Here is a 25,293-nt window from a genome sequence, read left to right as displayed (position 1 = left end):
TGACATCATCACTACTACATTTAAAGTTAGTGAACTTTAAGTGTAAAATGAGTGCTGCCCCAAAAAGCTATAATATACACTATTAAGGCGACAAATGCCATTGTTAATAAGGAAAGGGCATTATGGGTGTTGTATTTTTCAAGTCTTTGCTTTTCTTCCAGGTAACGGCAAGATCAACAGGAGGCAGAGCATGCTCTTCTAATGTTCAGTGACGAGAATGGTCGACTGCCCAACTTCATCATCACTTCCCACCAACCTCTCTCGCATGAGCCCACCTCCCTTCAGAGTGACCCTCCCCCCCTTACCTGCACACACACACATCAACACGCGCACACACCCCTCTGAGCAAGTGACTCTGGGTTGAATCTATTTGGAGACTGTGTTTATTTATTGGGGGGGTGGTGGGGTGAGGTTGAATTTTTTGCTGCTAAACTACTACTGTCTGTATTTAACACACCGTGTGTGTGCGTGTACATGTGTGTGCGTGCGTGTGCGTACATGATGTGAACTCGAGATGCCATGCACAGTTGAGCAGTCAGTAAGGTTACTGTTTGTTTTTCCTCTGACTATGATTCTCTGGCTTCGTTTGAGTTAGAATTCCACTGATGTTGATGTCGACGCTGTGATCCAAGTTGTTGTTCTTGTTGTCATGCTTGGAGATCGAACGCTTCACTTTCTTCAGATTTTTTTTTTATAAATATGTATATCTATATACAGTATATATATATTTGGAGTTTATGTTTTGTTTTTCTTCGAGCTTCCGTGACTGAACTCCACAGCATTTCTGGGTTTAGAAAGACTGGGACAGCTAGATGGTCTTGGTTGGGGAGAAGTGGTTCCTCTGGATTTCCAATTGTCATTTTTCCTAAACATTTCAGACAGACTCTCCTTTCAGAGGTCCTGCTTTCCTCAGGAGGTTACACTGAGGGTCATACAGCAGGACTGTCAATGGACTGTCAATGGACTCTGATAGTTTTAAGCTGAGGGTAAAAAAGCACAAACAGAGTCCAATCAAACTGGGAGAACATAAAGCCAACTTGCGGTTCTTTTGTTCTTTTCAACCACTCTGGCTCAGCAACAAGACCAAACCTGAGGTGGAGGCAAACAGTTGGGAAGACAAACGGAAAGCACGGATGAAAGAGGAGGAATACTGGAGCTGAACAGGAAGTCATGTGATGTCCCACAGGAAGCCAGCAAGCCTTCCGTAAAACCCCTCACAAAACTGCCAGGACTTCAGTGCTTTTTTTTTTTTTTTTTTTTTTAAAGAAAATGCAAACTACACTTTCTCGCTCTCGTGTCCATTTGGAGATCTCACTGCAGTAACTCTTTGTTTTTAACTTGCACTTCAGTGTGTTGTTTTGGAATCAGGGACCCGGGCCACAGCAAGGCCGAGTTTACCCAACAGTATTAAGATGTGTACTCTGTATCTGTGACCTTTGACCTCTCCTTGTGAAACAACGGTGTCATTGTGGCATGTTTTTCGGAGGGGGTTGGTGGGGTGGGATAGCGGGGATCGGGGTGGGATGTTCAAAAGCAAAATGGTTGTTTTCCACTTGGCGTCGGACCACTGCTCTCTCCAGCATTTGTACACAAGAAAGAAAAAAAAGATTTCAAATTGAAATTTTAGATTTAACTGCCCGCTGTGTTGTTTGCAACTGACAGTGATGCTACAGATGCAGCCGGGTGAGAAGTCTCACTTTTGACTGCATGTTTACTGAAGCTAATGGAAGGAAATCTCTCCAGATCATTTAAACAGTGTTACAGTGGTGTGCCTTGCATTCCTGGTTTGATTTAGTTGCATCTGTGTTTTTCTTATTTGTGTGGACCAACAAGGTGTAGTCACATATTGTCAAGGTATGTCCAGCAGCTATGTGGTGGGAAAATGTGTTTCATTTAGGAAATGCTGCTCGATAAATAAAAAGCCATAGTTAGCAGATAGTTTGCTTAGCACCTCTAAAGCTCACGTATTGTGGCTAGCCCATTGTGTCTTGCTTGTTTACTCTCAAGATGCAGTATTTTGGAGAGGGTTATGTATTAGGTTCTTTCTTGGCTAGGTGCAGTGACTCCCATGTGGCATATAACCCTCTGCAGAACCACAACTTGGCATTTTTACACTTTGGCTTTTGTACAAACAAGATGTCACATGTGAATTAGCTAGCATTTTGTAGGCAGATTTATCTTTTTTTAAACTGAATCAAGCCAGCTGTTTCCCCATTTCCAGTTTTTATGCTAAGCTTACCTAAGATAACCTGCTGCTGGCTCCAGATTCATATTTAATGGACATATATGAGAGTGGCATCAATCTTCTTGTTTATCTTTTGGTGAGAAAGTGAATAAGCATATTTCTGAAGATGTCAAGCTATTCCTTTGAAAGATTAGTGGTAAACATTGAGGGAAAGACCAAGTCCTACATTCACTGCAGCAAGAAAATATATTTTAAATATAGGACTGAGTGCAGTGCTTTAGCTTCTTCACTAAATAACACCAGGGATGCATCGGACATCATAGGTTGAACATGTAAGAGTGTGAGAAGATCTGAGGGGGTTTTCTGTTATTGCAGCTCAACATCTACATGAAAATTTCAAACTTATTTTGTGAGATTTAAAGGATTTATCCGAGCAACACCACTAGAGTTCTCTAATTTGGTAGAACATACTAGAAAAGTGCTGGAGGCACTACGAATGCTCGATAAAGTCATTAATAACTGAGATTATTAATGTAATAATAACTTTAACACAGTTTGCAGCTAAGAGTGTAATAGTTGTGTAAACATACTATATTTCCCATCATTTCAGTAGTTTGTTAAATTGATGAAAATTACTTTCAGAAGCTCAATAAATGAGCTCATAAATTAAAGGTCAACACAACAGAAAGTTGGAAGATACTGGAAGTGGTTTGCATTTCAAGTCATATTAATGGTATAGTTTTTCCCTAGCTAGGTTTAAAATGAGGAGACATTTTTCCTCCCCTCATGTTGTATTACATATGCTGTATCTGCATGTTTGGATACTTCACTTTAAAAAACAAAAGAGGAAAGTTTCCCTGTAATCAGACATAAGAATTCAAGATTGTTACACTATTAGCTGCAATCTGTGTTTTTGCTAATAGGACTTTTTGTACATGAACAGCAGTGACATGCATGAAAGGAGATTTCTACAATGGCTAAATATTTATCATTGTAAAACTGTACTTTTTCAAATGTATGAATGACCTGAATTTATGTGAACATGTCTGAACGCGTGTGTAAGTATGTGTGTGTGTGCCTGATGCATGGAAGGCCTGCTGTGTTGTGAACACGACCTCTCTGAAACACTGAGCTGCCGATGAACAGTTGGTGTGTGACTCTTTTTACTGGAACTATTTATTTCTCATAACCATCGAAAGTAAATTTAATCTGTTTCATAAACAGTCTGTGGAGCAGTCATTCTTTCAGTGGTGAAAGGGTGTGTATTATCAACTAAAATGAATATAGTAACTCTGAAAAGTAAATCATTTTATTCCAAAAAACAGTTTTATTCCAAAAAACATTTATCTCAACAAAACAGCAAGAATAAGCAAATCACTGAGAATACACTTCCATTAATTTTTGTATAAAAAAATAACCAGGAGCCATTTTACAAAAAAAACTTTTGTGCAATTTTGACCTGGAATGTCTATTACAACTTTGTTTAAAGCTTAATACATTTACATAAATCTTACAATATCAAAGGCACAGCTGGTACAAGGCATAAAAATACAGTGCATTTTCAAAAAAAAAAAAAAAGCATTGAACTAAAAGGGAATAAAAGTTCACAGCGTCAAGTACACTTGTCAAAGCAATACAAAAGACAAGATAAAGACTTCCAGAGTGTTTGCTCTAGCTAGCAGTTGTTCTGCTAGGGGTCAGTAAAGGTTTCATCTCATGTGGCCACATGTCCAGCTCAAAGAATCCAGATCTGGACAAATTCTTGTTGTGTAAAATAACTGTAATAATAATCCTGAGACCTGCAGTGTCTGAAGTTGAGCACATTTAGAAATATGGTCTATTAAAAGGAAGGCTTAGCACAGAGAAAAAGACAGTATCATCATCCTCTACTTGTTATCAGTCATAGCAAGATTCCTTTACTGGCTTATCAAACCTGTAGCATCTAATCATCTAGTTATGGTCACATTTTATGATCAAGAAATATTTAGAGAATTATTTGTTTTCTTGCTGAGAGTTGAGAGGATACCACTTGCATTAAGACTTTAAACAGGGAAACAGCTAACCTGGTTTTTGTCCACAGAAAATAAAATCTACTTACATTATCACCATTTTTTGGTTAATCCCTACAAAAACCAAAGTGTAAAAATTACAAGTTGTGGTTTTAGGTGGGTTATGTGGTGACCTATTGCTTGGCATCCTGGCCTCTTAGAGTCTTGGTATCAATATGAATTTGACAAAGCAACATTTAATCCTCTGTAAAATCACAAACTGTAATTTTTACTCTGGTTTTAGATAATGCATCCATCCATGAGCTTTTAGCAACTGGCAGTTTCTGTTATCTTTAGACAGAGCTAGACAAACCGTATCCCCATCATTTTTTATGTTTACATAAGCTAACTGTCTCTTGGCTGTAGTGTCATTGTAAGCATACAGACACAAAAGTCAGTCAGGTAATGCTAACTGTCGGCAATAAAACAAACCCATTTCCTTTTCCTGTATGGTAGCAAGGTGAACATGTTTTACATAAAGCTGTAGTTGAGTCTCTTCTGACATACTATATTACACTCGTAAAGCCTTCTGTCTGTTTCTGTGAGGTCTTGTTATCTCATTATTTCTGGCAAGGATTTCCCCAGATCTCTATTGTTTGAATCAGAGTTGTGGATACGGAGATTAGTCAGGGCAGGAATTTAAAAATAGCAATTACACTCATGAAACTGCAACCAGTCAGTGAAGTTAAAACCATGTGGAACGAGATGAGATAAAATGAGATGAGAAGCGTGACCTCCAGTCAATTTTTCTTGCAGAAAGTGAAGAGGCTTTTACATCCTGAAAAGAGGAGAACGAGAACAACATGAGCAGTTAAACTGTAGTAAACACACAAGAAACGTCTAATACGCAAATACTCTTCTCAGAGAGCAAAGCTTCAGAGTGAAGCTTCTGTTTCTTCATATAATAAATGTAAAGAAACAGGTTTCAGATCAAAGTATAATCAGACTCAGGGGAAGTCTGACTCCAATGTGGTTCATCATCAGAGATTAAGATCGATTGGCTCAGTCCTGATCTGCGCTGAATTGGACCAGCTCAGTCTGGTTTGACCCAGGTTTCTCAAGCTGACATCAGGACTTTTGGGAGCTGGGGGACAACAGCAGGGGAGTTGGAGCATCCATGTTGGGCAGAGGCACTGGGATGGGTCCATTCAACAGAGTGGGGAACTGCAGGGAGACGGTTAACAGTTAAAAGTGGAAATCCATCTGACATTTAAGCCCAAAACAAACTGCTTCTTTATGAAAATCAGCATTTTTTCCATTTCATGGTCATGAGGCCAGATCAGTGAGTCAGTCTTTCTTTGTGTGACCAAATCTTATAAGATTGCTGGGCCGAGCACGCAAAACTAGTTTCACATTAATGACTTGATGGAACAAATCACACTAACAATACTACACTAATGATCTCAGAGGAATTATGCAAACAGTAATTTCATCCGTATTGCCTACAGCTGTCTAGTCTGACTGGAGGAGGGAGTGCTCTTACATCACATTGTGAGGACTCTAGTCCTGGTAAAGCACCAATGTTGGGGGGACCAACCTACGTTATGGGGACCAAAAAGCTGGTCATTATTAGCTTAACAGTTTTTGTGCATGTGTGTGTGCGCCACAGAGTTGACATGGGAGGGGCTCCTGACCAACCAGCCCGCTCTCTTTCCCCCGGGCCAACAGGAAGTTGCCCCCTCTTCTTGTCCACACTAGAGCGGAAACATCTGTAGCTTATTTTGAAACCCTGGCACACGGTGAATCACACATACACATAAACACACAACTGTGAAAATAACTGTAGAGGTAAATCTGCAGTGTGAAATGACTGTAAAGACCCTGAGAGAGGGATTAGGTGTAAATAGAGTGTGTGTGTGGGCAGACAGAGACTTTGTATCGAGAAATCAAGAAAATGTTTGTTGTTTTTAAACTGGGCTATCAGAACTGAAACCAGCAGAGGCTTTTGAGAACACACTAACACTAGCACTAACATTTTAACATGTTCCATCTGCTGATACTAGCTTAAAGGTGTGGTGTAGGTTTAAAGTGACTATGTAACTTTTGCTGAATAACAGTTCATTGCAGAATCATTTAAAGTGTGGGCGTGGGAGAAACAAATACAGAGTCAAACAGTCTACAAACTTACCCAGTATTGTCAAGTACAACATTTTTCTAAAGTAGCCACCATAAGTCACTGGTCATACCAGACCAAGAAAGACTGTAGCAGTGTTATAAATTCTGCGAAGGTTGAAAATTGTGTTATCTAATCCTTCAAATGTTCCATAATCTTTAAATTAGGATAAGAGCTGTGGATGTGGTTGTGGAAATGTTTAGTTTAGGTATGTAGTAGAGGGAGGTATGACCAGGGTTAAGGCATCTGTATATTTAAAAGTGCCCTTTCTGAAACGGTGTTTAGAGGTGAGAAAGGATTTTAACTTGTGTATTGATACTCTCATCAAAAAGCTAGTCATCCCTCTCTATGACAGCAGACTTTTTGCTCTTTTTTTGTGCGCCTATATGGAACAGCTTCAAGCACACATATGATTTACATATTGAACAAACTAGTTCACCTCAAGCATACCCCAGCATTTAGCTGTTCTGTTTTCTTCTGTTGATGCAGGTTTGGGAAATGGTCGAGGTTATGGTCAATAAAGGGTTAGGGTGAGTTAAAATAAGTTGGACAAAAGCATGTTTAGACATGTTGAGGAGCTAAGAAAATGCAGCAGTCATTGAAGGTCCTTGTGTTCATGGCAGTACCAGAAAGCGTATGAGCATTACCTGGAAGAGGGGGGCGTGGCTCTGACGTTGGGCAGGGCTGAGTGGTCCCACTGGACTCAGGCTGGACCAGAAATGGATATTGGAGAGTAGAGGGCTGGGAGTGAGCAGCAGACCAGACGGAGTCTACACAGACAAAACCCCAAATTAAATATCTGAGGAGAAATTCACCAAGATGGACATAATGGTGTTTATTCTGGCAATAATTCCAGAGAGCTGTACATAGTCTGTGGTGAAGATTTCATGTCAGTCTCACCCAAAGCTCAAAGCCAAGTCTGCCCTCTAGTGAACTCATGTCTACCAGACAGACCAACTTGGCAGACTGACCCTGTGTAGGTCAGGAAGCTCCATTCGTACAGAATTCATGACGTCTATTTTCTTCTGTCTCATCTTTCTTCTGTCTCTTCATATTTAACTAAGACCAATTTGGTTTTCTCTCTGCTTTTGCATGGGAACATGAGTCTCTGTTCTACGACAAATCCTGTTTACATTTTTCTTTTAGCAATGTTAACAGAATGCAATTTACCTAATTCTGCTAAAAGGCAAGGAAATCTGTAAAACTGTTTTTCAGAGGCACCCTTGCAGCCCTAAGGGCTTAGGGCTCTGGCCATGAACCACAATGTCCCCCTGGCTGGGGACCTTTGTTGCATGACACTACCCATCTTTCTACCCCCTCATTTCCTGTCACATCTCTACTACTGGCTGTATAATAAAGGCATAATATTCCTTTAAAATATTTGAAAATCAGTTTTTCAAGCCAGGAAGCAGCCTAAAACTTTTTCTGTGAAAAAATACAGTGTTTTAGCTATACTGTGAATCCAATAATACCTCAAATTTCCTTTGTTTGACCATTTACTTACTCTCACTAACCTAAACCGTGCCTATCAGCCTCAGTTTGGCCCAGTTACTGATACTCATTTCTACGAAGCTACTTGCCCAGGACCAGCTTACAGTACGCATATGTCAGTGTTTTGATGGCTTTTGCTGATTTACCGGTCAAATCAACCTGACAGCTTTACTGGCAAGATACCAACTTAGACAAGCAAAGACAAGTGACCACCATAAACTGGTGTCAGGGTTTTTAATCGGGTAGTTGCAGGTACTTTTATTTGGGGTGTGATGCAAAGTGAAAAGGTCTTGAAACAGTTCCTGTATTCTGAAAAGCAGTTGTAGATACTAAACCTTCAAGTGTTCACATGAACACACCACAGCATGCTGAGTAATGAACATACAGTTTAGCATACACTTTTATTTTCCAGCAGTGATGTACACATACCAGTGTATGATTACTCAGTCTGGGTAAGAGCGTCAGCTGAATGCCTGAATGTAGTCAGACTGTCCTGGTTTGGTCAGTGTGTTGTTGCCAGTGAATCAGGAGCTTCAGGAACATATGGCTTCACTTATGAACCTCCTCCCTCCCTCCCTTGCCTCCTCCTTTCTTTCCGCTCACCTCTGTATATCTCCTCCCTGTCTGACTTTCTTCATCCAAAATTTCTTCCACTTCCCCTCTCTTTCCTCGCCTGCTACTGACTGTGTTTACAGAAACACTAGTGTGTGTACAATGGTGTTAAAACATATCTGATGTGTCGTGTTGTACCTGTGTAGTGAGGAAGGCAGGGGTCAGGGAGCCTGAGGGCAGTGCCGGGCTGTTGAGGGCGATGGAGACGAGGTCACTCCCTGTCAAGAGGAGGGAGGGGGCGGAGATTTCCAAGCCTTTGGGTTTCCTGCTCTTCAAAGGCACACCATTGGCCAGTCCCCTCCTCTCTGACGTGGTGGTGGTCTGTGACCTCTCCCTCTCTCTCTGACCTGATGACAGGTTTAGGGGTTGAGCCATCTGCTCTAACTCATCAGTATCTGTGCTCTGGCTCCGCCCCCTCCATTTCATGTGGGTGGGGCTTCGTTGCGGGGAGGAGGAGCAGGAGGAAGAGCAGGCCTGCCGAGGAGACAGGCGGGAGGAATGTGAGGTGTCAGTCGAGGATGGCGGTGGAGTGGAGGGCAGGGAGGAGTGGCCACGGTTAGTTATGAATCGGATGACAGAGGAGCTGTCGTCATGGCGATCAGATCTGGGCTCCATCTTGATCGGCTGGTGTCGTTCTAAGGAGTGCTGCAGGGAGCTGACAGTGAAGGAGGAGTACAGGCCGGAGTGGAGGTATTCGTTTCTCCCACCCCCATCCTCGTCCTCAGCATCAGGCTCTGACGTCACGCCCACACTTTCCTCACTGCTACGACCTGACTCCACCACAGCAGGATCCATCTTCAGAATCTCAGGGAATGACACAAACTTGTAGACAAACTTCTGGCCAATTACCTTCTTGATGATGTTCTGTAGAAGAAACAAGATCTGCAAGTTACTTCAAACCCATTTATTAACATTTTCTTGAGTATTAATGTCAATTGTGTGGCTCTAAAGACTTGTTAAACATCTTGGACTTTAAATGTAGTCATCAGGTGTGTGTGCTGCATACTTTATCATAGTAGTAGCGCAGGGCTCTGCTCAGCTTGTCATAGTTCATGTTGGTCTTGTTCTTGCGCAGCCCCCACAGCTTGGCCACTTCCTCTGACTTGAGCAGTTTGAACTCGCCATCGTTGGACGTCCAGCAGATGAGATGTTTGTGACTTTGGTCGAGCAGAAGCTGCAGCAGGAACTGCCAGAGTGTGATGGAGCTCTCCATGACGATCACAAGCGATCTGCAAATGGCAAATTTAAGTCCAATATTCACTCTCCTTTTTGTGCTAGTTTGGTCTCCACCAACTCTTAAATGCTATGCTACATTTACTAGCTGGTTGCTAAGTCACATTGTGGATTTATCAGAGCTTTTTTGTAGCTCTGAAATATGGTTTAGGAAAGCAGTGTGGGCACAGTTAAGTTGTTTGTTGTAAAGCAATGAGCTGAAAGATGCTAAACACTCCCTAGAGTTGATGGAAACTGCAGATTTGGGTAATAATTCTCTGTGGGTTTGTTAATATGAGTTCCCTTTTTCACATTAGTTCACTGTATTTCTTTGATCCATTGTCATTATAATTATAATATAATATAATATTATAATATAATTATAATATAATATTGTCATTATATTGCCTACTGCAGCTTTAAAATTCACAGTTAAAGCACATAAAATTCAGTTGTCTACATGAAGCCAGTCTAGAAAACTGTACTGTATCGAAAGTGTACATGTAGGAAAACAATTAACTATGTAAGATCATTATATAAGTCATTTGATGACTTTGAAAGGTATAAAATATATATAAGCTCACACATTCTCAGACTGAGACTGACACACCACAGAAGACATAAAAATAAGGAAGGAAAGAAAGGAGGAGGGTAGGTGGGTGGGGAGGAGGAGGATTGTTAACGTCAACACAAATGTGTATCATGGCCCTTCCTCTGATGAAAACCCTACTGAAAAACCACAAGCCATAACATTGCTGACCATGCCTAACACCACCCCCCAACTCAGACTGGGAATTTCCTGTCCCAAACCCTGAACCTCACAAACACACAACAACAACGACACAAACATGTAAACAGTTTAAAGGCTCCACAGGACGATCAACTTCTGTGTTACTGACGATGGCTCTTGAACAGAATCACACAAAATATGTTAAACTACATTTCACTGACCAAAACAGGATGGTGTGAGTAGTAAATACAGGCGTGAGTGATACTGCCAGTGTGATGCTCAGGGATGAATTTGTTCATGTGCCCATACTTCACCTCCTTAGCCCACTGAAATCTAGGGTAGAGGGGATGTTTGGTCACTTTCAGGAGTTTTTTTTTTTTTTTTTTTTTTTTTAGGGATGCCCTTTCTTTAAAAATGATGACCCTTTAAAATAGACATCAGCTTTTCCCCAAAACAATCATTAAAAAAAAGAAAAGAATTATAACTTGTTAAACTCTTCCTTGACTGTTCCTCAAGTGATACTACTATAGGACATATCACTATCACAGAAGAAATTGTAGATAACCAGTCTTACAAAAGCTAAAAGGTAGAGGGAAGAGGTCAGAGTAGAGGAATGGGGTCAACTAGAAGTATTAGTTTTACTCAGTAACTGTTTTTTGGACATTTATTTGTGTTCTTACTGCACAAGATGTGACTGAATAACTAGTGGGAGTAGGCATTATTTGTTGGGGGATGGTGCATCATTGGTGTGGCCATGTACTATAGCTGAACAAAAAGAGATATGCTATTTGACCCATGTTGTTCAAAGAAAAAAAAAAACAATAAAATAAATAAATGTGTGTGTAAACGTCTGTTTGTGAGTGTAAGAAGAGAGAGAGGGAGATGGCCAGACATTGGTTGGTTTTCAAATGTTTCCATGGTGATAAAACAGGATGTGGTCAGTGACCTGCCAAGACAAGCACGGGTCTAACCGACATGTTTACCTGGAAACCAGACTGTCTGTGAGCGCCCGTCTGACTGTCCGCCTGTTTCCACTCTGCTTCCTCTCCCTTTCTCAGATCAATTCATTTACAAGGTGCCTCAATGGCAGGAAATACAAACCTACTTACTGCCAAAAGACAAACAACAAATACCTCATTATAACCAGATTTAATTTGCAACCATGACAATATGACAGTAAAGACTTTGCAGTTGCATCAGAAATCCCCATGGCAACCACATCTGCTTCCATAGTGGAGAAACACTGGAGCCAAGGACCTCACTGCCAGAGGTGATGGTTACTCTACCTATCTTCCTAATAACAACATATGGCTCACTATGCATCTGTCTTTCTTTCATTGTCTTTCTAAAAGGAAACCGACCAGCAAAGAGGGGAAAGTGCATGTGGTCCAAACAATGACCCACCACCACAAACACACACACAACCGACCATGTCCTCGCTTCCTTTTTCCTGCATGGGTGTGTGTGTTAAGTGATGGGAGAAATGCAGAGCCTTCTGTCTGTCTAAACGAGAGCTTCCTGTCATTCAGCTTGAGGGGTGTCTTTCCCGGAGAAAGGCCTTCCCTCTCTGGGAGGTAGGAACTTCCTGTCACCGGGAACCACCAGGAACATGCACACATGCTTCTTTAATTGTGTAAAAATGTGTTATTGTTAACACTTGGCAGATGCAGAAATTAATCTTTTTAAGAGCACCACCTCAACACTACACACACACACACACACACACACACACACACACACACATAAACAACAGTATGTGGATGCATATGTGATGTCAGATTCTATCTATGCTCACCCTCTCACCCTCCAACATTTCACTCTTAACAAGTCTGGACTGGAGAGACACAAAGCAGCAGGAAATGTGGATTTATAAAATTTCAGAATAAAAGCGGTCTGGGGCACTGATTCTCTGTTGCAGTTTATAGTTTGTCTATGAACTCTCTCCCTCTCTCTCACACTGTAGGCTCGCAAGTTCATACAGTTTATGACCCATGCATAAAGATTCTCCTGCTCCAAATGTAAACCTATCTGATACAGAACAAACCAAAAAGCTGCACATGACTCTCTCTCTCTCTCTCTCTCTCTCTCTCTCTCTCTGTGTGTGTGTGTGTGTGTGTAAGGGGGGGGTTAGGGTTCTGCTGGAACTCAAATGGTTCTTTGTTTTGCACCAGTGACTCATTTTCAAGATGTTGTCTGCTGCCAGCTTCAATCCGGAAGCGCATGGCAATTAGTCTGCGAGGTCCAGACAAACCAGAAAGTCTACTACTAGATTTTAAAGGAGCCACGGCTGGTTTTATTTTCCACAGCAGCCTGTACACTAACCTCTTTTCTTTCTTTTTTCCTTAATGCGGCCGAACCAAACTGGGGCAGCTTTACGCATAAGTCTGTGCCAAAGCGCAGACTTCTCTCACACCTTTTACGCACGGCGTTAGCGCTTTTTACGCGCAGTTTTAACACTTTACGCGCGGCTTTTATATTTTTTGAAGTTGACAGTGGATATTTGAACCTTTCAGCGAAAACAACAGCTAATACAAGTCTGCCTCTTTCTCTCCATTACGCACAAGCGCGCACAGACATTACTTCAGAAAGTTGTAGATAGAAGGAAACATGCACCTACCCAGCTGTGGACGGCGGCTGTTCCTCTGTCCGTCTCGCCCGTGCGCGGTGTGTGTGTGTGTTTGTGTCTTAAAGCGGGGAGTGTGTGTTGTGTTGGGGTTCCATGCTGCTGCCGCCGCTGCTGCTCTCTGAAAGCGGATCCGCAGCTTTTCTCTCTCCCCTCCTCAGAGCAGGAAGTCGGGACGCGCAGACGGAGAACCGGCGCACTTCCTCTGGCGCAGTATTCCCGTCTGTGTAAACACACACACACACACACACACACACACACACACACACACACAGAATCTCAATTTCCCATAAACACACCCCCCCTCCTTTGAATCACTCTCTCTCACGCACAAGCCACGCGCAACACACACTCTCTCTTTTAGACCTGCATACACAACTTAAATCTTCAATATTCTACAGGCTGACTCTCTCTCTCTCTCTCTCTCTCTCTCTCTCACACACACACACACACACACACACACAGAAAAATGTTGTAATTCCGACTACACTCAGCGAGGAGCCAACTGACAACTGACGTCACCCTCTTCCTGCTCACCGGGAGGGGTTCCTGTTCCTGCACACACACACACACACACACACACAAGGTCAAGTTTGGGCTTTTCAGTAACTTAAAATGTTGCCCAACGTTTGATTTCACTTCGATAAAATGCAGCACGTTGTTAAAGGAAACTGAATCTCTCTCTGAAGGGGGGAGTGGAGTGAGGAGGGAAATGAATACAAATGAATACAAAATATATTAATGAATTATCTTTATTGTTTGCCTCATGCTTAAATTAACTGTTCCTTAACAATTATTCTTTGTGTATTTTGTTCTTCTTTCCTTTTCTGTTATATTTTCCTTCTCTGAGTTTGCAGCCTCTGCACCTTTCATGCTGGATGTAGCTGCTTTTGTTCTCAGAAAGTTTAACACACATGTAGCTGGCTCTAATATTTAAAAATGACGCACCAGATGAAAATAGCTCATGCAGATGACTTTTAATCAATGGAGAGGCTCAGAACTGCAGACAGTTTTCCTTAAAAGGAAAAGGACTGATAGTCAGAGCACTTATTCATTTACCACAATGTGACAAACTGGAATTATTAGTTATCTGACAAAGTGCTAATACTGTTGGTAGACAGTAACCTTTGACAGCACATCAGTGTTTTCAGGTTCAGACAGTGTGCTTGTTGCAAGTCAGACAAAAAATACTTCAACCAGTTCTGCACTATGGACTGGCCTGTTTGTGCTGATCAGTGAAGTCTTGTTGTTGATTGTTAAATATCTTTATATCTAGTTTATAACACAGGTTCTCTAAATTAGCATTTTCCAAGCCCAGACCTGATGACATAATTAAAGACATCATCAGAGTAACTTTTCAGATGTCAGATAGCAGAGTCACAGAGGACATTATACAACTGTGAATAATGCTCACAGGACTAAATTGAGCTTCATGTGTAAAATCAAGGGCCTGCTCCTGTGGCTGTGGCTCAGGAGGTAGAGCAGTCGCCCACCAATCAGAAGGTCGGTGGTTCGATTCCCGGCTCCTCCAGTCTGCGTGCCGAAGTATCCTTGGGCAAGATACTGAACCCCAAATTGCCTCCGATGTGTGAATGTGTGTGTATATAAAAACATACAACATACAAAAAAACACGAAAACGCTAGAAATAGAATCACCAAATGTTTCTTTCTCTCTTTTGCCGTTATTTATTTAGAAAACTCTTTTTTTTCTTATTTAAATGTTGATACCCGATAAACGCGGCAGAGTGAGACGTCGCTCTGTTTTTGCCTCTCTGATTGAACTTCCTGATGCCGTCTTGGCCCCGCCCACATCTTTGAAACGTCAACAGCGCCAAACTTTAGGCTCCCGAACGGGGAAAATGCCCACTGATGCCAAGGAGCCTCAATGGAGAAAAGTCCTCTCCGTTACGGGAGTGGTACCGCGGTCCAGACACGGACACCGAGCTGCAGTAATACGGGAGCTCATTATTGTGTTCGGTGGTGGAAACGAAGGGATAGCAGAGGACCTCCATGTTTACAACACTGGTGAGCTAACGTTAGCTGGACGCTAACTAGCAACTTAGCGGCTAATGTTTTTAGCATGCAGAGGAGTGTGAAAGACGTAGCCAGGTACCAAGCTTTTGTTATTTGCTTAAAACGTCCTCTAAAATTTTAACTCTAGTTTGGTCATGGCATTGTGGTGTGTTATCGTAAACTAGCCACTAACTTGAGCTGAATAGCGTTACTCCTGCTAACTTTGTAGCTTTATTAACTACTCCACCCCCCGCCCCCCCAAAATCACACCCAGCTGTGTCGTTAATTGTTATGTTAACTGCAGAAGCAGAAAGACGAACATAAAGCACACTACTGGTTGTAACAGCGTCGTGTCATTTGTTTTGCCAGTGTTACGTTAATTATAAGCAGTTTCACGTAACTAATGAATAACAAAACAACACATCTCAATGTAACGTCGCTATGCAGTTATCATTGTAGTGTTAGCGGAGCTTGAAGGTGATATATTTAGATATTAATGTGTAAGCGCATTGTACTAAATAAGCACTTAGTACAGTTGGGTTTTCAGGTGACTGCTGAGGTCATAAATAATGTGGTGCGTTGTGCAGTAAACGGCATTAAAGTTTGATGTCCTGTTCAGGAGGTGAGGTATATTTATATAGCTACCACAGTTGCTGTATTTTTAAGAGCTGTTCTCAGATGGAGTGTCTATAAGGCCACATTCACCAGGATGTTATGTTAGTATAATTGCTGACATGTGCCCATTCCTCCAGTATCAAAGCAGTGGTTTCTGCCTGCGGTGAGGGGTGACATCCCGCCCGGCTGTGCTGCCCATGGTTTTGTCTGTGAAGGAACTCGAATACTGGTCTTTGGGGGCATGGTGGAATTTGGCAAATACACCAACAGCCTCTATGAACTTCAGGTAATGCTGCTACGTTTATTTTGTGGTGATTCTGATATTGGTGCTGTTATGTAGAACAGTAGTTTTAAAGTCTTATCTTTGTGTCTGTGTGGCTTAGGCTAGTCGCTGGCTGTGGAAGAAGCTGAAGCCCAGAGCACCCAGGAATGGATTGCCTCCCTGCCCTCGGATTGGACACAGCTTCACTCTTGTGGGTAATAAGTGTTACTTGTTTGGAGGACTGGCCAATGATAGTGAAGACCCCAATGGCAACGTACCAAGGTAATGTACAAAGCTTTGAGTGACTTGATGGAGATAGTACATCATGGGATATAACCTCAATCTAAGAGTTTAATTGTTTGCCATCTTAGGTACCTGGGTGACCTTTATGAGCTGGAGCTGCAGCCCGTAACGGGGGCAAGAGGCTGGAGCATCCCAGAGACAAAAGGTGGTGGTCCTTCAGCGCGGGAGTCTCACAGCTCGGTTGCTTATGAAGGCCTCGGGTCCCCAAAGCTCTACATCTTTGGAGGAATGCAGGGATGCCGGTTGGATGACCTCTGGCAGCTTGACCTCAGTAGGACGACCTTTTTGACAGATTACATTGACGCTGAAGTTTGAGAAAGGAAAGCTGAAACTGTTTTTCATCCTTAAGGTGATATCTTGAATTAAAAACAATCAAATGACTTTATCTTTATCCTCTCTTCATAAGACACAATGGTGTGGTCAATGCCTGAAACAAGGGGTTCCACACCACTTCCCAGAAGCCTTCACTCTGCCAATGTCATTGGAAACAAGTAAGGGATTGTTTGCTACTGACATCATATCCTTTTAAAAAAGCAGATGTACAGTTTGTTTGTGACACCTGATCGAACTAGCCTTTGTTATACTACAGTGGTTTCCTCTGTCTGCAGGATGTATGTGTTTGGAGGCTGGATTCCCATTCCGGAGTCAGATGAACACAGTGCTCTAGGAACTGAATGGATCTGCACTAACTCTTTAAGTGTACTCAACTTAGGTCAGTACGTCTCACCAAAACATGTCTTTGAAATTTCATAATTTCTAGGTTGTGAGTAGTTTTGTAAATGAATAAACTTATAGGGACGATGCCTTTTTTTTTTTTTAAGCCAAGTTCATTGTTGCCTTGTTTTTTTTTACTACAGACACTATGAGCTGGCAGAACCTGGGACCAGAGGAGCAAGATGACATTGAGTCCCAGCTACAGAGCCAGGGACCCCAGAGTGACGATCCGTATGCCTGTAGGCCCAGAGCCAGGGCCGGCCACTGTGCTGCCACTGTCGGGTCCAGGCTTTACATTTGGAGCGGCCGCGACGGATTCCGTAAAAGCTGGAATTACCAGGTCTGCTGCAAGGATCTCTGGTACCTGGAGACAGGTGAGGACGTGTGTGACAGAGGCAAAAAACCAAAACAAACAAAAAGCAAATACAGATGCTCAGTGTAATGTGCTGTATTCTGTCCTCAGATCGACCAGCCACCCCAGAGGCTGTGTTACTCATCAAATCCACCGTCAGTATGCTCCATGTAGCGTGGCGCCCCCTGGCTGCAGCAGACTGCTACATCCTTCAGATCCAGCCTGTGTATCCTCCCAAACCTGCAGCCAGCAATCCTCCAGCCGATCCCACACGAACAGATGGAAAAGAGGGCAAGAATAAAGATCCTTCAGGTAGAGAGAGGGGACATACACAGTCATCTACTCAATTAGGTTAACATTTCTTCAGAGGCTCAGCACAGGACACAGGAAAGAAACATAGAGTTGTAAACAGACAATTTCAGCACCAGTAAAAACACAACTTCATATTTTTCAGGGTGTAGAAGAACATACAAGAACTTTCTGTCATTGCAGAAAAATTTTGCTTCACTCTCTAGGTGTGCAGTCTCTTCAACCTCAGAATGAAGGAACCACAAACAGAGAAGAGAAAGCATCAACTCAGGTAGATGTGACTGACTGACTGCAGGGTTTTTTTACAGGTGCAAACAGTGTCCAGCTGAGTGAAAGAGGTAGTTAGCTTTTTTGTTGTTGTTTGTTTTGTTCTAGTTTATTTTGACAGATATTTCCTGCCTGACACAATGACCTGCCCTATCACATTTACATAGTTTTTTGGAGGAGTTATTGTTTTCATCTTTTCATTGTTAAACAACTAACAGGCTGCAGGTGTTTAGCTGAGCTGCTGCTAATGTTAGCTCAACTTGTTTCTAGATTCTCAGCTTGTTTTTAGGTTAGAATTCCTTCAGTGTTCATTATTCAGGGAACCGAGTTATCCACAGGGGTCTCCTCTCCAAAACAAACAGACCAAGTAATTAAAATCAGTAAAAACACTGAATAAAGCAGTTTCATGTTAAAAGTCACTATTTCTCTGTGATACTCCTGCGGAGACACAGGGTGGCAACAGGGAAGCTGAGAGGAGCTGTTTACTCAGCTTGTTTCTCTGATTATGTAAGGTCCAGACGTCCAAAGACAAAAATCCTTAATCCTGGTTTAAGATTATAATTATAACATTAGAAAAAGTGGGTGATGTGACTTGAAACAGTATTTGGCTGCAAGTGTTTTATTGTCCCGCCCTCAGCCCAACAGCTGGTGCTTATGGAAAACCCTGTTACTGTGCTTCTATCTGTTAAATGCCACTGAAAAAATACACCAGGATGAGGTTTAGGCTTTTAACCGATGCTTTTATCTAAAATGACTAAAGGAAGAAAAAAAGTCTTGTTCTTTAATTTTCTCAAATTTCAGGACGCTTCAGTACAACAGGAAACTTCAGTGAAATCATCCAGTGGCTCAGCAGAGACCCAGGCACCAGGAGGGAGGAGAGACCCAGACAACTCAGGCCAGAAAAGCTGCCGTAAGTCTTATGTCAAGTGGTCTACCCTTTAATGTTGGGTTACCCAAAATATTTGTTATGCTCCTATAGATTTGATTTTGAAGTACCAAGGCAGTACCAATAAATGTATTTGCAAGCTTTTACTCCAGAGCAGCTCTTCAGTTTGAAATAACCACATCAATTGAGTTTGCTCTCTCTGACTTTGTTGTAGCTGCTGGACTGGAGGCGTCAGCAACAGAGCTCAGCGGCTCTGCTCAGCAGCAGTCAGGTAAAGATGATGCTCAAGTTCAAATGATAACACATTTAAGCACTGAAAGTTAAGCTCAAAGTGGATTTTCTTTTTTTTTTCTTTTTAATTTTTAAAATCTTTGACAGATAAACCTGTTTGTCCCGACAAGACAGCAGATTTCTACGCCCACACAGATCAGGTCAGCCCCACCTCTGAACAGTAACTTTTGCCTCTTTCACTCAGCGTGGTCTAAACTAAGACTGTATACTGTATACATGTTCAGCAGAATCCACTTGAAGCAGTGTGGTTTGATGTCGGTGTGTTCAAAACACTCTTCTCTGAGGTCAGCCACTACTTCCTCCCTGCTGACAGTGACCAGGTGACTTCAGCCATCAGCAGCCGGCCCCCAAACACCAAAGAGGTAAAAACCATACATACTGTAGTGGGCATTAACCTGGACTCTACAAAGGTGCTGTTTAACACTATGCTATGCTTATTCCTCTTTTCAAGGTAAAGCCACTCACCCTCTGTCCATCCTTTCTTTTCCCATCAGCCCTTCGCCCAGAGGAAGCTGCCAGGGCCTCAGGACTACCAGGGCAGGGAGAAGCAGGAGCTGACTCCAGGTCAGACATACAGGTTCAGAGTTGCAGGCATCAACTGCTTTGACCAGGGAGATTTCAGCCCAGTCAGTGAGTTCAAGACCTGTCAACCTGGTTTCCCTGGAGCGCCCTCTGCTGTCAAGATTACCAAGGTGACATATTGAGGAAATTGAACCGCATGTACACAGTCGCCTGAGGAACAAAGGCACTGTCATGGTGTCTTCAGACTGGTAGATTTATAAGAAGCAGCTTTATCATGCTATTACTACTTATTCTATGCAGGCTAATGATTCAGTCCACATCACATGGGAGGCTCCACCCTCTCCATCAGGCCGGATCCTGGAGTATTCCATGTACATGGCAGTGAGGAAAAGCCGCTCCACCACCTCGGAGCGTCCGGGTCAGATGGCCTTCATCAGGATTTACCGTGGTACCAAGATGTCCTGCTCGGTCAGCTCCACCCACCTGGACAATGCCCACATTGACTGCTCTGCCTCCAACCGGCCAGCCGTCGTCTTCCGCATCGCCGCCAAGAACGAACAGGGCTACGGCCCAGCGACGCAGATCCGCTGGATTCAAGGTAGAGGAGCTTGTGTTTTTTTTAGTTTCTGTTTATTTTTCACATTGGTTTTTGTGAACAGATATCAGCTTAATTCAACTTCCTCCTTTTTCTGTCTTTTTAGATCCCAGTAAATTGCGAACATCTGCTTCCAAAGCAGACAGCAGTGCTGAGGCTGACCAGGATGCTGCTGACAGGTAACCAGACAACATCTGTCATGCTCTCTGTTCATTTTACTTTGGAAATTACATTTTTTATATTGATTTGACTCTTTTTGTTTGTCTTTTTTTCTTGCAGCTCCAGCTGAAAACATTTAGGAAAAAGACTGTGCACTCAGGAAGCTGGCAATGTACACCACTCAGATGTTGTATATCTCTTAGATAGTTTTGTTAATTTATTTTTTTATGTATTTAATTATACCCTTGTTTATATATACACACACACACACACACACACACACACACACATTTTCACAGGAAGTGTAACCACTTGGTTATTTTAGTAAACAAATGTTTTGTTAAGTAATGATATGTGATATGATGTAGACCAAACTACAACTACTACCACTATTGTTTTTATATTTAAGACTCTTAACGGTTGGAGGTGCCTTAGCGCTCACTTCACCTTCCACTAATGCTTCATGTGTCATAGTTGTGAATGAAACACAGGTGGTGATATGCTTTCAGGAACATTAGAAGGAAAATGTTTTGTTAGTGTGTAACACCTTTACAATCCTAATCCAGCCCAGTGAGGTTTTAAAATATACATCTGTATAATGAGATGTTGTTTTATAATCTGATCATTTCTTGTTCCACGTTTAGTTTAAAATCTTTGTTAATGTGTCTTGTCATTGTACATGGCCACATGTTACTGCAAACATTATTTGTAATCATTACATATCTGCATCACATTTATTGGTTTATGATTTTGTTGCATTTACTTTTAATTTTCATCAGATCATTTATCTCAGTGTGATTTATCACCATTACCTGATTATGAGATAGAAGAAAGTTTTTTCTGACTTCAACAAAAGAAGCTTAGCACTACTTCAATTTGTGATATTATTAATAATACAGTAAAATAACTGTAATGGTAATCATTATGAGAGACGGTCGGAAATGTGAAGGGAGCATCGTGGGTACACATCATTCTACAGCAGCAGTTTTCTGGGGGAGTATTTTACACACATTTTGTGGAGGGCATTTTTGCCTATGACAGTGTTTTCTCCATTGAATTGGGTCATTAACTATGTATCCAGCCCCCAACCTGGAGAAGTGGATTGCACTTTGTACACCGACCCTATGAACTGTCCAGCTTGAGTGTCCCACCTGAAGACTAAGCTTCTGCTGGAATAGCTCCTAGGGTCACTGAGGTACACAGACCCCCTGACCACGATAAGGTGGTGATCCCTCAGGGAGAAAACTGAAGAATAAAATATAAAAGATCCCTCATCCAGATCAACACCATAACATACAGTTTCCCAGTTGGATGAGCCTAATTCTCAAAATGTGAACTTAATAGTAAGACCCTGGCCAATATTTACAAAACTGAAAGTTAGTCTTGTTTAAAAAAACAAACAAACAAAAAAAAAAACAAAAAACAAGGCTTTTCTCAAACTTTTCATGGTAATGTTGGCCTATAACATCCCTGTGTTATATATCTGACACCAGTGTCAGGTTACGTCATTGGCTCATTTCCATAGTGACAGCATGGATTTTTTTTCCCAGTAGCCACTCTGGTACTGCAACGAAGAATCCCCTGCGGCCCAAAAAGCATTTTCCCCATAGGCCACCATTGTAAAGTCTAAGTTGTGATTTCGTGCACTGATGATGCGCCTGGAGCACGGCTGTACCACATATCTAATAATACATCTAAGGCCTCTCTCCGTACTACGGCGGACCAGAATCGATTGGCCAATCAGCGTTATTCTACCAATATTAGCTGACGCAAATCGTCATTGGCCACGATCTTGGGGGAGGAGCGCAGAGAGGCGGAGACAGGAAGTAGGAAAACATATTTAAGCCACGTTAGAGCGGATTCTTCTGTTTGCCAGTACAATGAAAAAACGTTGTAATCGAGGAGGTCTGGATGCTACAACAAACTCTGGAGCTACCTTTTAGTCAAACGGGAGTGAGGCTGGACGCTCAACGCACCTACGGCGCGAAGGTAAGGCAAAGAGTTCGTGGCTAGCGTTAGCAAGTAGCGTTAGCGGCTAAGGTTAGTATTAGCACCACCTTGTATTGATATATTTTAATTCCATTTTCAGGCGTTTATATCGCGCGGGTAAGCGATATCAGCGTTAGCGGCTAGCGTTAGCATTAGCATCGAGTGTTCGAATTAGCCGTTTCGTTTTATGGTGTGTTTGGGGCTTTTCCCTTTTCGTCGTCGTTTTTATTTGCGGTGGTTAAAGTGTGTTTGTGTTTCTGTGACTAAAGCGTCCCTGACATAAGTTGCGGAGAGTGGTAACTGTTTAATAGTCTGTCTGTTCACACAGTTTGCATCTCTTTACAATTACTTTGGAGACATTTTACTGCTTCTTTGTAATATTGTGCTCCATCTCGGTCATTTTAAGTCAGTTTATGGTGGATTATCATGTCGATATCATTTGTGGTGGTATTGCATTGCATTGTTTTAGTCTCTAGCTGGCTGTTTTACATTTACTTATAGCTATATTCTTTGTGGTTCTTTTGCATCGTATTGTTTCTTTGTGGTTTTCCAGATCATTTTGTGTTTCAGAGTGGCAGTTAAGTATCTCATTGTGATGCGACTCAGTTGTTTTTGTTTTGTTTTGTTTTGTTTTGTTTTTTTGCCTCTTGGTCATTGTGTGTGTCTTTGTAGCTTTGTGGTGACTTGAGACTTTATTGAACTCAGTTTTGTGTTAAATACATCATTAGGAATTATAATAAAAACTATTTTAAATGCTTTTCTCTCAGAGATCAATGAAGTCATACTCTAGTAACAGAATTAATTTATTCACCTCAAGACTCAAAGTGTGATTGTCAAGGTTCTAGTGTTTAGTTTTCAGTGTTGTATTCTTCTACACTGTTCAGGTTTTGGAGGTGAAGTATTCTTTATTAATGAGGTTATTTGTTTGTTGTACTTGTGTTTTCCAGGTTTACTGGTTCAGCTGCTGCAGCCTGGACAGAGACACCAGCTCTCATCTTACAAACCAAACTGGTATGTGTCCTAAAGATTTACCCAGTCTGAAAATATGTGTTGATGAGCTGAATTATTAATGTTAGTAACAGTGTTATTGTTTAAATCCTTGGTATTTAATGAGTTTAGTATTGATTATGATAATAACTGATTAATTGTGTCTATAAATTGTCAGAAAATAGTACTAGTTCTAATATTGCTTAAAACTAGAATAGTTGTTAGTTAATTTTCTCCCTGTGGACTGAAGTATCATTAAAAATACCACACGTTAAAACTCTCAAAAATGTTTTTATTATGCAGTTCGCAGTAATATACATGATTCCTCCAGTGATTAGTTGACAGACAATTAATATAGAAATTTAAGATAATAAGTTTCCCAAATATTTATTGTTATTTATTGATTCTTAAAGATGCTTTTTCTTGTCACATGTAAAAGTAAACAGCCCGTTTTCTGAGACACTCCTCTATTGTTTGGAAAATCTTCTGGTTCAGCTGTAATGTTGAATATTTATCTGTGTATTCATGGTTAAACTGTTGATGAGGAATAGGTCATAGTGTATTGAGCATTTTTTTCTTTGTATGTTTTATTTTCTCCAGATGTCACCACTTCGTCCATGATCACAGAAAGTCTTCATACCACGAAGAAGTTCTTTGAGAGCAGGACTGAGGCCTCCAGGTAACAGCTTTACATCGACTGTCCAACACAGATTATATATCCTCAGTAACTTATCTGAAGTCTGAACAGTGTGATTTGTCACAAAAAGACAACATAGTTCATGAATGTACAGTTCAAAGAAAATGAACAAGTTAAACATCAGCTCTCTGTCTCCTTCTTTCTCTCTCTCCCTGTTCCTCGCTCTTGCTCCTTCTCTGTCTCTCTCCCTCTCTCTCTTAAGCTTGCCACGCGCTAAAAGATGTTAAAAATCTCACAACTCCAAATCTCGTGAGGTTAAATGAGATTTTAGCGTAAATAAATATGACTGATGACGATGTCCCTTGTGCTTCCGTCTTCAGTTCTCTCTCTTTCTCCCTGTGTCTCTCCCTCTCTCTCTCATTAGTGCAGTAAATCATAAAAATGTGAAAAATATTCAGTTCAGAAACACTGTCATTTTGCTTCATTTTGGCTTCTATCAACCAAATTTAGTTCAAATTTTAACTGTCTTTGGAGAAACAAACATCTCCATCCACCGCTGTTGTGTGAATATCAGGAGCTGGTGCAGTCAGTTCTCCAGTCAGAGCAGCTTCTTTTTGTTTTTGTGTAGAAAGCAAATTTAACTCTTGGACTAGTTCTGTATAGTCTAGAACCAGTTAGTCCACACTCTGGTTTCTTTGTAGATTTATTGTCTTTTACTTCTCTATCTTTTGACAGTTTGAAGTTTAATACCCAGAAGCACTCTGTGCTTTTATTTTGATGTGTTAAAAGTTACATCTTTATATTAATGTTTGTTGTGTCTTTCTCCACAGGATTCAAACTTGAACCATTAAATCACAGAGGGAAGAGACAGACGTGAAGACATTTTCAGAAGGTCAGTGGTAGTTTCTTCTTTTCAGTCTGACTCTGTCATTATCTCAGCTGTAGTTTGACACTTTAAAACCTCGTCTGGAACAAATAGCAACAAATTAAAGGTGCTGTAATTTATTAGTTGTAATTAATATTTTTCAACAATGTAGTTGCAAAAAATATTAATATTTATTTATATATTTATTATTCTTAAGTAAAAAAGCCTTCAAAGAATTTCTAAAAAGTAAGTACCAAATCATTTAAAGAACCTTAAAAAACCTTTAAAAAAGAAAACATTTAGAACCTTAAATAAATCACAATCTGTATCCAACCCATGAAAAGTACAAAACCTTAAAAAAAGTTTTAGTTATATAATAGTTATATAAGCATGAAACTTTAAAAAATGAATTAAAAACCCTCATAAGAATATCTGAACAATGAATGTAAAACCTTTAAAGGTTAAATATAAAATCTTAGAATATATATTTTCAAAAAGTTTAAAACACTGGAA

General features: G+C 41.2%; 3 protein-coding genes across 5 annotated transcripts in view; 2 read left to right on the top strand and 1 right to left on the bottom strand.

Moving 5' to 3' along the window:
• The window catches only part of cdk17 (cyclin-dependent kinase 17), a 41,029-nt gene extending 37,623 nt beyond the window's left edge, over positions 1–3,406 (top strand). The window contains exon 17 of the mRNA XM_018662728.2: positions 162–3,406. Coding sequence (XP_018518244.1) covers positions 162–202 — 41 coding nt within the window. The 3' untranslated portion in view covers positions 203–3,406. The remainder of the gene's footprint in view (positions 1–161) is intronic.
• Positions 3,407–3,489: 83 nt separating this feature from the next.
• Positions 3,490–13,479, bottom strand: elk3 (ETS transcription factor ELK3). Of its 2 annotated transcripts, none has more exons than XR_001959653.2 (5): positions 13,009–13,479; positions 9,456–9,678; positions 8,588–9,313; positions 6,994–7,145; positions 3,490–5,397 (listed from the first exon to the last, which is right to left on the bottom strand). XR_001959653.2 is itself a non-coding variant. In XM_018662729.2 (5 exons), the coding sequence occupies exons 2-5, from the start codon at positions 9,660–9,662 to the stop codon at positions 5,302–5,304; spliced, it is 1,152 nt and encodes a 383-aa protein (XP_018518245.1). In that variant the 5' UTR covers positions 9,663–9,678; positions 13,009–13,465; the 3' UTR covers positions 3,490–5,301. The 2 variants fall into 2 exon arrangements, 1 of the variants encoding a protein (XP_018518245.1); XM_018662729.2 differs by having other exon boundaries at positions 6,994–7,116; positions 13,009–13,465.
• Positions 13,480–14,708: 1,229 nt separating this feature from the next.
• Positions 14,709–21,035, top strand: hcfc2 (host cell factor C2). 2 transcript variants are annotated; one of them, XM_018662744.2, is made up of 17 exons: positions 14,709–15,039; positions 15,780–15,928; positions 16,026–16,186; positions 16,276–16,478; positions 16,614–16,698; positions 16,816–16,919; positions 17,065–17,295; positions 17,385–17,585; positions 17,789–17,853; positions 18,651–18,759; positions 18,950–19,006; positions 19,114–19,166; positions 19,254–19,388; positions 19,521–19,718; positions 19,849–20,146; positions 20,250–20,322; positions 20,423–21,035. In XM_018662744.2, exons 1-17 carry the CDS (start codon positions 14,733–14,735, stop codon positions 20,430–20,432), a joined length of 2,439 nt encoding a protein of 812 aa, XP_018518260.1. In that variant the 5' UTR covers positions 14,709–14,732; the 3' UTR covers positions 20,433–21,035. The 2 variants fall into 2 exon arrangements, with proteins under 2 accessions (XP_018518260.1, XP_018518259.1); XM_018662743.2 differs by having other exon boundaries at positions 19,251–19,388.
• The last annotated feature ends 4,258 nt before the right edge of the window (positions 21,036–25,293 follow it).

This window comes from Lates calcarifer, linkage group LG18 (assembly GCF_001640805.2).
Source record: "Lates calcarifer isolate ASB-BC8 linkage group LG18, TLL_Latcal_v3, whole genome shotgun sequence".
Taxonomy (NCBI): domain Eukaryota; kingdom Metazoa; phylum Chordata; class Actinopteri; family Centropomidae; genus Lates; species Lates calcarifer.
The sequence above is the reverse complement of the archived record's forward strand: the minus strand, read 5'-3'. Positions and strand labels throughout refer to the sequence as shown.

Coding starts and splice junctions, on each gene's coding strand:
- elk3 (XM_018662729.2), bottom strand. CDS start 9,662: ATGGAGAGCTCCATCACACTCTGGCAGTTCCTGCTGCAGCTTCTGCTC. Junction 9,314..9,455: donor TGCGCTACTACTATGATAAA/GTATGCAGCACA, acceptor TTTCTTCTACAG/AACATCATCAAGAAGGTAAT. Junction 7,117..8,587: donor CTGCCTTCCTCACTACACAG/GTACAACACGAC, acceptor TTGTCTGTGTAG/ACTCCGTCTGGTCTGCTGCT.
- hcfc2 (XM_018662743.2), top strand. CDS start 14,733: ATGTTGATACCCGATAAACGCGGCAGAGTGAGACGTCGCTCTGTTTTT. Junction 15,040..15,779: donor CCTCCATGTTTACAACACTG/GTGAGCTAACGT, acceptor CCATTCCTCCAG/TATCAAAGCAGTGGTTTCTG. Junction 20,147..20,249: donor GCAGATCCGCTGGATTCAAG/GTAGAGGAGCTT, acceptor CTGTCTTTTTAG/ATCCCAGTAAATTGCGAACA.